At 45.7% G+C, this 15,665-nt stretch overlaps 1 protein-coding gene across 2 annotated transcripts in view; it reads right to left on the reverse strand.

Annotated features, from left to right (window-relative positions):
• Positions 1–4,117: 4,117 nt before the first annotated feature.
• ppp2r2ba (protein phosphatase 2, regulatory subunit B, beta a) overlaps positions 4,118–15,665 on the reverse strand; it is a 49,303-nt gene continuing 37,755 nt past the window's right edge. For both annotated transcript variants that reach the window (XM_056288953.1, XM_056288947.1), the window contains exons 2-10: positions 15,296–15,393; positions 13,786–13,951; positions 12,777–12,889; positions 8,969–9,146; positions 8,409–8,573; positions 5,663–5,832; positions 4,605–4,696; positions 4,373–4,496; positions 4,118–4,273 (exon numbers count right to left, since the gene is read on the reverse strand). In XM_056288953.1, the coding sequence (XP_056144928.1) occupies positions 4,118–4,273; positions 4,373–4,496; positions 4,605–4,696; positions 5,663–5,832; positions 8,409–8,573; positions 8,969–9,146; positions 12,777–12,889; positions 13,786–13,951; positions 15,296–15,393 (1,262 nt within the window). The remainder of the gene's footprint in view (positions 4,274–4,372; positions 4,497–4,604; positions 4,697–5,662; positions 5,833–8,408; positions 8,574–8,968; positions 9,147–12,776; positions 12,890–13,785; positions 13,952–15,295; positions 15,394–15,665) is intronic.

Here is a 15,665-nt window from a genome sequence, read left to right on the forward strand (position 1 = left end):
AATATATGCAATTGACACTGTGCATAACTGTAGTCCACTGACTTCGGGTTTCTACCGCAGCAGTCATACCAGTGTCCTGTTTGTTGTCGTGTGTTATTGACAGTGGCATATTTTTCACGATGCCTGCAAGATTTACCATGGATAAATGTCAACGACATGCACAAAATTGTAGACAAACTTTCACCTGCACCTACCAGCAAGCGGGTGAAAAGTTTCAAGTTGTACATATCAAGTTACATCCACAAGTCCGCAATTATGAGGCTGAGGATACTCATCCTCATAATCATGGACGTAACTTGATATATATGTCCACAATTATATGATTATACGTAGCATTATTATTATATGTATATGATTATATTATATGATTATACAGCCACAATTGTGGACGTATAATCATAATTGTGGACGTAACTTGATATGTACAACTCGAAATTTTCACCCGTTTGCTGGTAGGTGCAGGTGAAAGTTTGTCGACAATTCTGGGCATGTCGGTGACATTTATCCATGGTAAATCTTGCAGGCAACGCGAAAAATATGCCATTGTCAATAGCACGCGCCAACAAACAGGAAACTGGTATGACCGCTGAAATAGAAACCGGAAGTCAGTGGACTACAGTTATGCACAGAGCCGATTCAACCTATTTTACACCAAATTAGTGTGTATAAAAGGTTTGGGGTTTTTTTTAAACTCGGGTAAACCCGTTAAAAATAGGCAATTGACTCCTTTCAAAGTGCCAGCAGACCCGGGTCTGACTGCCGGCAGACAAGTTTGCCTGTCTTTCTTTCTTCTTCTGTTGCGTCATCTTTTACGTCAGAACGCGCCGGAAAACGGAAGTAAACGGTAGAAAGCAGCATGAAAGCCAGCCAGAGAGAGAGACGGTGGTTAACGTTACTTTTTTTATAACTTGTACTTTTACGCAGACTGAACGATGTTCGAGCGCCGCTTGAACGAAGACGGACGGAATTTGTAGCTGAGATGGCACGATTTTATGACGCGCGGACAATGGCGTTACGTCATCGCGCAAATTAGTGTGTCCAGTGTGTGTGTGCCTGTGTGTGTGTTTGGGGGGGGGGGGGGTTGTAGAGGGGGTGAGGGGATGGGAGGATGGATTATTATTGCTGTATTATAGTTATATATACTTGCAGTGTATTCCTTTTTTCTTGTTTATATTAGACTGTATATTGAATCTGTATATCTGTGACTTGTATAGTGTATTTTTTATTGTGATGTATATTTTGTATATTCCTGTGACGCAGCTGCAGACTGCAGTTTCCCCTAGGGGCAATAAAAAGCTATCTATAAAAAGACCCATTAAAAAATTTTTGGTGAAATAACTAATTGTGAGTCTTTATTGCATGCATGTCAAAATATATAAATGTTATCTCTGATAGTAACTTAACCTTGTCCTTATTTCTTTCTAAAAGAAGTTTAAGTGTTCATCATAAAAGTTGATTTTACGTTGTGTTATGTAATTCACATGCTTTAAAAAAAGCCACCAAAATACAGGACATGAAATATCTGACATTTAAATTTTTCTGGAGGGGGATAACCCCCCCCCCCCCCCCCCAAGCTGGAATCTTAATGCCACCCTAGGTAAAACTTGCTAGAACTGCCACTGTCACTAACACAGGTATATTTTGCCTCTGGCTGGTGGGGTTAGTTCATTTTGTTTATTCGGACAGGTTGCCAGTATTTTTGACTTTTTTTTTCTTCTTAGATTTACGATTTGAAAGTTATTTTTTCCATACAAACAAACTAAACAACATCAAATAGGTGCATGGCAAAATAGTGGAAGTGTTTGGTACCTAATGTCTGCATAACAGTTGATTAATATGGCCAGTGAACGAAAACCTGAGCGTTTTAGCGGTTTTTAAGTCGTGACGCCCATGAGACAGGCAGTGTACATTTGACAGTTTCACTTTTTGTCCACATGGAGGCGACATTGTATCACAAGTAGCCCCTGTGAAACAACACAAGGCTTTTCAAACCTCATTCTAAAAATTGTAAAAAATGCATCTATTATCTGAATTAGCAGTGTGACAGAAAGGGGTTGATTGATCAAGCCGAGATTTGAACTTGCACATCTTTATTCTTTTTTTTATTCAAAGAAAATCCAGTAAGCATAAAGACTGCATGGTAATTAATTGCATTTCAATACATTCTGAGCTATAAAAAGTTTTTTTGTTTCAATTCCAAGTTTCACAAAGGAGGGGTTTTTTTTCTTAGAAGACATTACTGTTTAAAGGAGTCACACTTAATAATTCCCTGATTTCAGAGTCCATTTAGTCCCTTGTCTGCTTTCCACTATGGGAGTTGCTCTTAGCAAAAAAATCTCAGACAAGTCCTTACCACCCTCAGATAAGCAGAGTTAATTAAGTGGCGTGTCTCCAAACCGATCAGTGATAAGTGCCAAAACACAGCTTGCTACTGTTCTGGGTTACCCATCTTCAGTAAGAGGAGAAACAAGGACAGGCACTGCAACAGTCTGAAACCAAATATGGTGAAATAGGCTATTTCTATGAGCGTCTAGAGTGTCGTGCTTTTACTTGCATAGTGCCTCTGATGATCTGTAGGTGTTGGGATAACTATACGCAGGCTGTCAGTTTCAGTAATCAAGTGCAACACATGCAACACCAACTTCAAGAAGTATGCTAGCATTATTTTACGCCAACGGATCTAAAGTTGACATCCGATAATAAACGATATAAGGTTTTATCATCTACAGATCATTTTGAAGGACTATCCAAATAAAGTTTGGCTTTTTTTTTTCTTGTTCTTTTTCTTATTTTTAGGAATTTGGGACAATTTGTCGATCAGCACTTTTTGTTTAAATGCTGTTCAGGTTTGTTTTGTTTTTTATTTTTTCTTTCAAACAGGTATAATCAGATTAACCACAGTGTGATAAGGACAATAGCAGTTGAAGTAGATGGGTTCACCCATAGACTCATAATCATGTAGCCAGTGTTATCGAGTGATGTTCACTACGCTTTCTCCACTTGGGACTTAAGTGGATTTCTGTTTGTCTGCTTTCTTTAAATAGAGGGGGGAGAGAGACAAAAAAAAAAGGAAATTCCTAAGCTAACATTTCATTTAAAAACATTCACACTCCTGCCTTGTCCTCCGTCCCTCCCCTCCCTCCCCACCCACGCCCACGACATCGAACCCCACATACCAAAAAAAAGGCACCACAGCTTCTAAACAGAATTATTGACCAAGAAAACAACAACATTAAATAAAATCATTGACACAGCCTGGAATGGCCTCATTCACATTGACTACCGTGGTCTCACTGGAGAGACACAAAACAGGGACTGGAAAGATTGACATTTTTTTGGGGGGGGGCGCGAGACCCCGACTCTCAGGTCTGCAGTCAGGGTTTGAGAGTCTCCCTCTGTCCAGTAAGAGTTCTGCAGCAGGTCACGCTGTGTAATAACCAGCTTACTCCACGGTTTGAGACCTCGGGTGTCGACCACATGCACTGTGGCATGGACAGACTGAAAGAAAGGGGGCACTGTTGCTGCATGACATCGACCCACCGTTGTGTGGGCCCAGATTTTGTCTGTGTGCTCTATGTTTTCCTATCCGCCTCTTCCTTCCAAGTTTCCAAGTATATGGTTCAAGACAGCTGCTACATTAGACTATTCATCCGGTAATCCTCTTGGTGCATAAATACACAGGACTCAGTTCTTGGGCATCGACATGGCTAAATAAATTAAATCAGGAGGAATATGCGCAGCTCGTGTGGTGGAGTCGAGTTTCATTTTATTTTTCTATCCGTCCCAGGATGCGAAGAGGTGTTTCCTGCTACCTGTCTCCAGGCTGAGCATTTCAAAACGTCTCACCATTCACATTGTCCCAGTCTTAAACACGCGATCCATATTCAGTCTCTGGATGCTCCCTTTCTGGAGAAGCTCTCTGTAGCAGAGCAGTGAAACTTGAAACCAACAGCAACTAGAAACAAGGAGAGGAGGATGGGGATAAAATAGTGGGTCCATCTATCTCTCCATCTCTCTCTCTCTCTATCTTTCCCTCTCTCTCTATTTATATATATATCGCCCTTTCCCTGTGACCCTTGATGTGTGGGGTCAGGGGTCAGCAGAGGCAGTTTCCCTTCTAGTTGACCTTGTCCTGGAAGATGTAGAGGTTGTTGGTGGCCGCTACAGCAATGATGTTCTCCTGCGGGTGCCAGGTGGTATGCAAGATCTTCTTACTGAAGTCCAGGCTGTCTACGCTGATCTCGTCTTTACGACGTTTCCCACCCACACACACCTTGGAAAAAAAATTATAGCAGTATAGGAAAAAGAATTAAACAGTGTACTTAAAGAGATTCAAGACAACGCAAAATTGCTATGAGGAGAACTACTGTACCTTGCGTGGTTTGAGGATGGCCCTGGGCTTGCTGTTCTCCCTGGAGGCCTCCAGAGTGACATCACGCTTAGTGTTCCGGTCAAACATCCGGAAGAAGTTATTATAGGAACCGGTCATGATGACACTGTAGAGGGGCAGAGGAAATAGGATGTTAATTAGGATTTATGGATGGATGGATGGATGGACAGATGGGACGGATGGATGTGCAACCAGATGGATAAAAACACCTCACCTGTCTGATCCATTCCAGACACACTCAAATTTGTCAAAGATGCAGTCATTTTCATACAGGGAACAAAGTTTCCCCCGTAAATAATCATGGACCTGCAAAACAAAGCAGAAACATTTTATGTGATACCTTAATGAGTTTGTAGATTAATGATTAGACGGATGTGTGCCTTTTTTGGGAGAAAGCACGTACATTTGCAAACATGTACATTTGTGTGTGCATGTGTGTGCATGCATGTGTGCACATGCATGTGTAAGTGCAGAGAAAAATCCAATTTATGATTGTCTTCTTATTATTTCACTGTTCCAGCGCCATTTACTCGACTAGAGAGTCATGCGCTTGACTGATGACACAATCACTGTGCGCCTGACTGAGTAACACCTGCCTGCTTTCACATCCACCTACCAAGCCTGCCATCCTGACCAAGAATTTAGACCTGTTTTACAGCATTAAAGGTTCATAGCCCAGCCTTTCAGTCTCTACGCAGTATAACCTCAGGTTCTACAGCCATATGCTCTACTTTCAGTAATCCCTTCAGACCAAGTGGCACGTCCTAAGATGCTAGATAGCAGGTGGAGGCAGGACTGAAAGTGGGCGGTGAACCCCTTGAGCCCTGCTGATGACCTTATCAATCTTCGAATAGATGGGTGCCCCGTGATCAGACAGTGTGGATCTGACCCCGATGACACCACGGTGGGAGGTTTTTATCCTTCAGGTTGCAGCAGCACGGCCGCTATCAGTCTTTCGATGGACACTTAGTTCAATAAGCCCCCCGGGGTAATGGCTGAAGATGACAGAGTTACAGATTGGCAGAGTGACAGTGGAACAGGATTATGTTGAGTGATTACCCTGAAATCAATAAAGTCTGATCTGATCTGTATCTAACCTTTTCTCATTAACTTGGCCATCTGAGAATGGTCCTTTGGATTTTTTTTTTCTTTCGTCTGTCCAAAACGTAATTTCACGTAAGCAGTGAAGCGCGAAAACAGCCACTGGCAAATTAGCACACAATTTCGCATGCATAAAACTAACAACAATACACTGCAAAACGGTGGGCATACCTGGTATGTTTCCAGGGGTTTGTTCTCCATGTGTATGTCCCACACCTTGACGGTGAGGTAGTCCCTTGTCATTAGGTAGCGGCCACTGTGGCTGAACTTCACATCGGAGATGGACGAGATTATTTCAGAAAAGAAGGAACGTGTGGAGGGGTCCTCCGGCTCCTCAAAATCTGAGAGAGAGTGAACGAAGGGGGATCAGTTATCTTCAGACAAGAGAAAGCAGAATTTGCACCACAGGAGGTCAGCACGTTACAAAAAATGCATTTTTTAAAATCTTTTAATCTTTTGTTGTGAGAAACAAACAAACAGCATATTTTGCTGGGATGCATCATTATTAACAGCACAACAATGCCTGGGTGTGGGTTTTCTTGCTGCAGCTGCATCTCATCAGAGGATTATATCTGTGTGTGCTTAGGGAGACAGCCGTGGGTCAACATGCTTGGTAAATATTGGTTATGATTCATATTGACTTTGGCAGCTGCTGATCTGTGTGCAGGCCAGCACGCTGGGGATAAGAGCCAGGCATTCCATCGTTAGCTGTCAAGTTATTGGACCCCCCTCGCCTCTCCTTTTCTCCCGCCCTCCCCTACTCCCAGAGTCCCCCCCTCCTACCTCCCAACCCACCTCCTTTCTCCTTCTCCGTGGCTCCCCAACTAACCCCCCTCCCCATTTCTCTGTTGAACCTTGGAGAATAGCTCTGTGATGTGTCAGTGGGGAGTCTAACGAGGGATGCGGCGCGTTAGATGAAAAAATAGGGGGATGAGGATGGGCTAAGAAAAACAAATCAATGTCAAAGTGCTGGGCCAATCTGAGCCCTGCTGGATTTGCAGGTGTTTTCCCTTCACAATGCAGTGTGTGTGTGTGTGTGTGTGTGTGTGTGTGTGTGTGTGTGTGTGTGTGTGTGTGTGTGTGTGTGTGTGTGTGTGTCTCAGACGGCAAGGTGCTTCCCTGCCCTCGCTCAGTCCCACTCCCGGGGTGTATAATAAGGCCCCTGGGGAGTCAGCAGGGGGGGCTTTTTGGTCCCTCTGTCTCTGGCCTGGGGCTCAGTGCTCCGGCTACCCCCTCCCACCCCTCCATCTTTACTCTTTCCATCTCTAACACTGATTGATTCCAGCAGTCTCGAAGACGCCTCTCAGATTTATTATTGCGGGAGAGGGGGATACACTATCATTGTGTGTTTCTGCGGGTGAATGTGTGTGGGTGTGTTTGTCCATATTTTTCTTGATGGTGGGTAGGTGGTGGGTGACCGGGGGGCTTTGTCTGTAGGTGTATATATGTTTGTGTGTGTAAAAGTGTGTGCGTGTGTCTGAGGAGGAGGATGGGGAGCTGTGTATGTGTGAGTGGAAGGGCGGGTATCATACATTGCTCTGAGCCATATGAGCTCATTCACAGAGAGTAGGTCTGGTTCACACAAACCTGTCCACAAGCTAACGAGTGCACAGTCCTGCTACATTTCTGTGTGTGTGTGTGTGTGTGTGTGTGTGTGTGTGTGTGTGTGTGTGTGTGTGTGTATATGTGTGTTTGTGGGGCATGCAACCCCATACTGCACATTTGTGTAATCACCTGTCAAAGTGTGGTAATTGCATGACAATACTAAATAAACCAAGTGCACTGTGACTTATGTCACGGTGGCTGTGGCTAGCATGACTTTGGAAATCTATCTTATGTGCCCCAAGTTTGGGCAATCCCAAATGATTTTAAAATATGCATCCCCAAGTGCTCATGTGAAATTCAACAGGATGTAGGGGTGCACGGTCCAGTGGGTGCATCAATATGACTGAGGAAATAATTGACATTATTGAACAACAAGGTGTGTCCATGAGGAACTAATGCCTCGGTTCCTCTTGAGCCATCGATTTTCCTGCTAAAATGTCAAAGCCCTCATTATTCATTCCATCAAAATGTATGCTTGCGATGTTAAGCTTAAGAGGAGGCCATTCATTGTCTTACACGGAGATTTATCGATGGGTGAATAGTTATCACTCCTAGCATATTGAGTGTGGGGAGGAGCTGTGTGTCAAGACCGCACAAAGGTTGAGCTTAAACAGAAATAGTGGATCAGACCCGACATTTCTGGCTGTTCCTCTCATTATTCCACAACTCTGTATTTCATTTGCATCCCGTTTTTTTTTGTGTTGTCGTGTATTTGCCTATACCTGTATGCGGCACACCTAGCATTCCTCTCACTCCACTGCCCTCTTTTCAGCCCCACCGCTCCTCCTTCACAGCATCTATGTCATCCATCTTTCTTTTTTTTTTTGCTCGCCCTCCCCACCAATTGTACTTGGCCAATTACCCCACTCTTCCGAGCCATCCCGGTCACTGCTCCATTCCCTCTGCCAATCCGGGGAGGGCTGCAGACTACCACATGCCTCCTCCAATACATGTGGGGTCGCCAGCTGCTTTTTTTCACCTGAGAGTGAGGAGTTTCACCAGGAGGACATAGTGCGTGGGAGGATCACGGTATTCCTCCCCCGGTTTCCCCCCTCCTCCCCGAACAGGCACCCTGACCGACCAGAGGAGGCGCTAGTGCAGCAACCAGGACACATATCCACATCCGGCTTCCCACCCGCAGACACGGCCAATTGTGTCTGTAGGGATGCCTGACCAAGCCAGAGGTAACACGGGGATTCGAACCGGCGATCCCCGTATTGGTAGGCAACGGAATAGACTGCTACACTACCCGGACGCCCCCTTTCATCCATCTTCTTTGTCCTTCTCTGTCTGTCACCTGGTGGGTGCTTACATTTGCAGTGTTTGTCACAGAGTGCAGCCTGTCTCATGTCACAGAGGCGTATGGAGCCCTTGCTGCTGCTGTAGGCAAAGGTGTGACACTGCTGGGGATGAAACTCTGCTGAGGTGATCACCTCCGTCAGCTCCTCCATGTTGGATGGCTTGATGTCGACGATATCTGGGAGAAAACTGCTAAGGGCGAGCACATCACTGCCATGGACTAACACGGCTCACTCATGCATGCGGTGCAATACATGGCTGCAATAAATTAGTGAGAACACAAGGGGGACTCCCACAATGGTCTTTCAACTGGCCTCTGTGGACTGACCTGCTCAACATGGTATCCCTCCGATTGTGTGTGTGTGTGTGTGTGACTACATCTGTGTACGTGTGACAGAAAGGGAGAGAGTGAGAGAGTGTGTGTTTGCACATGAATTTTCTGATCTTTTCACCATTAATGTGATCTAAAGTAGATCTAAGTGAGAAGTCATAACTAATGATAGTGGGTTGTTTTGTTTTTTTTACATTTTTGGCTAAGGTGCCTATGTGTGTGCATTAGCCCACAGAGGATACTGAAGCTTCGGTCAGTGATCTCCAAGTTCCACAGGTTGACCCTGAGGTCATCTGTAGAGATGAAGGTCTGGAGGTCGGAGTTGACAGAGATGGAGTTGATGTGGTAGGTGTGGGCATTGCTAAATACCCGCCGAGCCGTGGCCTCCACCATCAAATCCATGGGTTGCAGCACTGGTACCTATAGGTGGAGGCAGATCAGTAAGAAAAGAGGAGCAAAGTGTGGAATGGAGAGAGAGAGAGAGAGAGGGAGAGAGAGAAAGAGAGAGAGATACAACCTTAAAGATTTACATCCAACAAATATGCAAATCATGAATTCTTTTGCATTTATTCACATTTCTAAGGACCTTTCTCAGTAAAAATAATATGGCACGTCACCCTTTCAGTGCACATATTTATCACTCATTCCCCCTTTATTCTGTCTTTGTGTTTGCCCGAGTCACTGACTATATGTGTTAGTGACTCATTCATCCATACTAAATCTTAGCATACGATATCATTCATGAATTCAAATGGAAAACTCTATGACACTGTAGTGACTGTTTACATATCTATAAACTGTCGGACTAATACTGTAAAGATTGTTTTATGGCTTTACCAGAGCAGTCAAGTGCAGAAGAACAATGGAGATAGCAGCAAGTTTGAACAGGAAGTGAGGCTGCTGTTGCAAACAAGCAGATATTGCAGACCTTTACTGCGAAACACTACAACGTCAAGAGCTAAGGCTTAGGTTTACCCATGTTGTTTTGTTTGGTGGCAGTAGCACAACAGCACTCATGACTGTTTCATTTTGAATGGATTTCTGGGATTTAAGGTGGTCAGACGCCAACGTACCACCACAGGAGTCAGTTGGTTAAACAAAATGGAACAATCTTCAGGATTGCAGCTTTAAAGCCATTCGTAACGGTTAAGTAAGAGGGAGACTTATGATCATTAATCTGGTTTTCCGACTGGGGCGATCAGATCTTCGGTGCTGAAGTATTTGTGTACGTTAGTGCGCATGTGCATGTGTGCACATCCACATGCATTGTGCAGCAAATGTTCCTGTTTGTGAACCCGAATTGGATGACTCACACGATGCGTATGACATTTGCCACACGGGTCATCATCAAACACAGACGCCATTCAGATTGGAGCTTTGATTGAAGGGCTCCAGGGCTGGCTGAAAAGCTAGCTCAGTGGAACCGAATATCCGCTGTCACATGCACCCTGGGCACTGTGGCAGCTTATCTCTATTTCTTCCCTTCAGTCACTTCTTCTCACCTTTTTTTGCTATTTCTCAAGACTGTAGAAGAACTCAACCCTGCTCTGTTGTATCGGTGTGCACACGTTTGAGAGAGCAGGAAGGGAGGAAATGAGAGGGATGGCCCAAGGGCATCACAAGGCCCTGCTGAGGAATGATAACTGAACTCTGCAGAATTGAGATGAGCTCACATGCAAACACACACACACACACACACACACACACACACACACACACACACACACACACACACGTACACACACTGCATCATGCTACCAGGGCTTCAAAGAGGCCGTACACCAGCCTGCATGCAGCCCCCCGTTGGCCAGATAAAACCCAGACAAAGAGAGAGGGGAAGGGAGGGAGAGAGGAGAACAAATCGACTGCTTGGTTCCCTCTTTCTCTCCTCCATGGCAGACGCTGAGAGAGAAAGACATGGCAGCGCAGCAGGCAGCTGTATCTCCATGGGTGTCACTTCATTTCCAGGTCTTTCACTGGCTGTCCAAAGAGACGTGGTCCATATTAACCCATAACCCTAACACTGACAGATTACACTGTTCGGCCTGCCCCCTTACCCTGACCCAGCTCACTCTCCTCTCTTCAGTAAGTGGTTATCTCATCCAACAATGGGATGCCCACCTCTTGAAAAGCTACATAAAATTTAACACAAATTATAGCAGTTTATTTCCCCCCAAAGGAAAGTAGGTATCTGTAGGTCAGGTTGTAGGATGCCCAAACTGGCAATATTGAATCCTCTTGTTTTAAAGATATTTCATAAGGTTTCCGGGTAGCATGGCGGTCTATCCTGTTGCCTTCCAACATGGGGATCGCTGGTTCGAATCCCCGTGTTACCTCCGGCTTGGTCGGGTGTCCCTACAGACACAATTGGCCGTGTCTGCAGGTGGGAAGCAGGATGTGGGTATGTGTCCTGATCGCTGCACTAGCGCCACCTCTGGTCGGTCGGGGAACCTGTTCAGGGGGGAGGGGGGAATAGCGTGATCCTCCCACGCGCTACGTCCCCCTGGTGAAACTCCTCACTGTCAGGTGAAAAGAAGCGGCTGGCGACGCGGCATGTATCGGGGGAGGCATGTAGTAGTCTGCAGCCCTCCCCGGATCGGCAGAGGGGGTGGAGCAGCGACCGGCATGGCTTGGAAAATAGGGTAATTGGCCAAGTACAATTGGGCAGAAAAAGGGGAGGAAAAAAAAAGAAGAAGATATATTTCCTAAAAAAAAAAATCAAAAAAATCTTGCCCCTCCCTCACCACCCTCAAAGTAGATTTAAAGCATTTCGGTAAACAACTTTTTTTTTCCATTTTTTCCCCTAATTGCATTAATACCCTCTCTCCTCCTCCGCTTCCTCTCCCTCCACAGATTTCACGGCCCCTAAACAGGATTGCCACAGTCCCTGCCTGTCCCCCAGGTTGCTATGATCCCCTAGCCAGCCAGACAAAGAGGGACAGACACGCTGAACACAGCACTAATCTATTATGGCAGGGACGGAGCACACACGTACACTCACGCATACACACACACGCACACACACACACACACACACACACACACACACACACACACACACACACACACACACACACACACATACACACTGCTCTGTCTATCTGGCCTCTCTGTGAGAAAATTAAAGACCAGGAGGTAGTGGAGTGATAAGGATGAGAGAGAGAGAGAGAGAGAGAGAGAGAGAGAGAGAGAGAGAGAGAGAGAGAGAGAGAGAGAGAGAGAGAGAGAGAGAGAGAGAGAGAGAGAGAGAGAGACACGACGATGATCCCTTTCATGGTATTCATCTCAGTGCATATATCGATCAATCATTCCCTCTTTCTCTAGCTTTCTGTTGCCCTGAGTCCGGAGTAAGTTACAGTGTGTGTGTGTGTGTGTGTGTGTGTGTGTGTGTGTGTGTGTGTGTGTTGCCGATTCTTCCGTACTAAATCTTAGCATACGAAGTCGCTTGTGTTGTACTTAAATGTGAAAACCTTGGAGCGTTGCGAGAGAGAAGAGGTACGGCACACACAGGGGCTGAAAATAAAATGAACGTGGCCCATGGGCAGCGTTGGAAGCTATAAAACCATAATGCGAACGCATAAATGAAACAACTACACACAGAACCGGCGCAATTATCTATCAAGCAATGCATTAATGTTGAATGCATTTTGAGGATTCGAAATCTTCCGCTCTCATAAAGAATTTATGGCAATTTTATAATCACCAGTTTCCATTTCTTACCCTCACGGGACAGCAGCACATCCTTATTAGAAACATATGAGTTTTTACCAGTTTACCAGTCAGATAACAGGGTACTGGGAACCTTCGGGTCTGATTCCTTATGCTATTTCATCATGCATTTTCCTGTAAGGAGCCTAAGAATATTTTTTTTTGGGGGGGAAGGGGTGTTGTGTGTGTGTGTGTGGGGTGGGGGGGGGGTCCAATTCAAGATAAAAAGGGACTTTCTTTTCCTTGTCTCCCAATCATAGGCAGAAGCCCCTAGCATAAAAGTAAATTATTCAACATGACACACTTCAGCTGTATTTTAATAAGTTGTGTGTAACCTCCTACCCGTAGCGAGGTGATGGTCGACGGATCTCTGATCCTCCCATCCTCGTCTTTCAGGTTGTAGCCCTCTGGTCGCTTGTCTCTCTCACTGATCTTCCACAGCTTCACTGTCTTGTCTGGGAAAACACATCACACACACACGGCAAAAAAACACAACAGCGTGAAAGTGAGATGCTGGGGGGGTTGGGTCGCCAATCTGGCATGTAGCTGGGCAACAGCCAGTTAGGATGATGAATGGTGGCCACTGTGGAGATTTTGATGTCACTGATATCCTTCTACAAGCTCACTACGTTTGCTTACTCCACGCTGGCCTAACAATAAAAGAGACAAGACAGGGCTGTTCACTTCCATGCACCAGAAACGCGCGCGTGTCGTTTTCTCGGTCTAGTTGCTAGCATGGCAAGAGTGATGAAGGTGGTGTTTCTTATTTCCGTGGTGATGGTGTCAGAGCAGCAAGGCCATCGCCACAGGACCCTCCACCATCTGCTCCAGCTACCGCGAGTGCTACTGCGGCAGCCATGCATGAAGCTCACAATCTGCAAGACGTCTCTCTGCTGATGTGTGTTGTGTGTGTGTGTGTGTGTGTGTGTGTGTGTGTGTGTGTGTGTGTGTCTTCCTCCTCTGGCAGCCATGCATGAAGTTTTCAATCTACAAGGCTTCTGCTGGTGGCACAGGTTCAGTCAAGTGGAACACATGTAGATAAAACGGTCTAAAAAAGGACACTGTTCATGTGATATTAACGATGCCTTGCTCCGAGGCAACAAAAAAAGTATATCTTTTAAAAATGTCATCTGTATGAATATATGCCCATTGTAGAAAGTGAGGAATGACTGCAGATGATAATAAGGTGGTTTTGTTGACTTAAACCCCGCCACAAGTGTTAACCTTATGCACATCCCTATGATAGATGGCTACCCATGTCCTTTAAGCCGTGACCCTTTCGACGCGGGACCCCGCCACTTGTTTTCTTTCCACAGGGGTCACCAGGGCTGACGGCGGCCAGGCTGCTTACCATTGGTAGAGAGCAGGAAATAGGCTGCATTCTGCTGTGGGAGCCATCTGATCTTGTTGATCTTCTCCTCAATCTCCAGACTCTTCAGGTAGTCGAACTCGGGCTCATGGCTTTGGAAGGTGCTGTAAACATTGTACTCCCCTCGTCGCTGCGGCTGGCTCTTACTCTGCAGAGAAGAGAATTAAATGTTTTGCTGTTTCACCCAAAATAACAGTTTGAGCTGCTCTGACACGTATCTCTGAAGATTTTTATAATTGTTTCCCCACAATCAGTGTCTATATTTTGAAGCCTATTCAGAAAAACAACATATCCACAAAAAAAAATCGCGACTGTTTGGTACAAAATCACCCCTGCCATGAGAGGAAAGCATATTATGGATTACAATTACAGCCACATTCCAGAAGATTTACATGCAAACAAATATCCTTTTTGATACTTTCATTCGCCAGCATGCTTAAGGCAAAAATATTCAATATTCACAAACAGTCACATCATGAACGCTTTCGTAGCTGCTCATTTCATTGGTTACTGTCAGGTAGGACTTTCCCAGTAAAAATATGACAGTGCAGGCATCCAGGTAGCGTAGCAGTCTATTCCGTTGCCTACCAACATGGGGATCACCAGTTCGAATCCCCGTGTTACCTCCGGATTGGTTGAGCGTCCCTACAGACACAATTGGCCGTGGCTGCGGGTGGGAAGCCAGATGTGGGTATGTGTCCTGGTCGCTGCACTAGCACCTCCTCTGGTTGGTCGGGGCAACTGTTCGCGGGGGGGGGGGGACTGGGGGGAATAGCGTGAGCCTCCCACACGCTATGTCCCCCTGGCAGAATTCCTCACTGTCAGGTGAAAAGAAGCGGCTGGTGACTCCACATGTATCGGAGGAGGCATGTGGTAGTCTGCAGCCACCCCCCCCCCCGGATCGGCAGAGGGGGTGGAGCAGCGGCCAAGATGGCTTCAAAAATATGGTACTGGCCAAGTAGAGTTGGGGTGAAAAAGGGGAAACCCCCCCCCAAAAAAAAATATGATGGTGTATATGTCTTCACTGTGGAGGCCAAATGCAGAGGAGAATGGTGGTGAGTCTGAAGAAGCAGGGAAGTTATGTCTAACACGCAGATAAGCCGCACCAAGTTCACAGAAGACCTTAGCCAAGACACTACATCATCATTTTTTGGGATTTTGCGCGGTCAAATGCCGATTGACATTAGCAGTATCGCCATAGGCACCAGTAAGCTAAAGGAACTTGATGATCCTAAAGATTGTGGCTTTGTGTTAATGAGTCACTGAACACATTTCTCTACAACAAAATACAGTTTTTGGTCCCCCACAGTTTTTAAATATTCACTGATGGATGTCAGGCAATATTCCAAAATGAATAGATAGCACATTTGCTCTCTGGTGGCCATTCATCTATACTTGCAGCTGATCTTTTACCCCATCATTATACATGTCCAGAAAATTTCTCAAGTCAGTAGGCCAGTTGAATTGCTGTTGAACAAGAGCTGTGCCTCACCTCCTGCTCCCTCTGGAAGACGACCACCCTGCCTCCTTTATCGCCCGTGGCCAACAGCTCCCCCGATGAGTTAAACTCCACTGTTGAGATAATGTCAGCTGCAACACAGGAAGCGGAGGACAGGGAAAATGTCAGCGTGAATGCACACAAAGCTATGAAGATATCAGTCAAAAAGAGAGATCTGGTACAAAGGCTTCTGGAAAATTCATAAGGGGGGGGGTTATATAAAATTGGTGACAATCCCACAGAAAACCCTATCGCACAGATAACCTAGATTGGTGAAATTTGGGTTATGGGGGGTGGGGGGTGGGATGCTGTTTGAGCCACTATAGAGAGTGACTAATTCACCCCACCCTTTTCCCAATGAGGT

This window comes from Lampris incognitus, chromosome 1 (genome assembly GCF_029633865.1).
Source record: "Lampris incognitus isolate fLamInc1 chromosome 1, fLamInc1.hap2, whole genome shotgun sequence".
Lineage (NCBI taxonomy): Eukaryota > Metazoa > Chordata > Actinopteri > Lampriformes > Lampridae > Lampris > Lampris incognitus.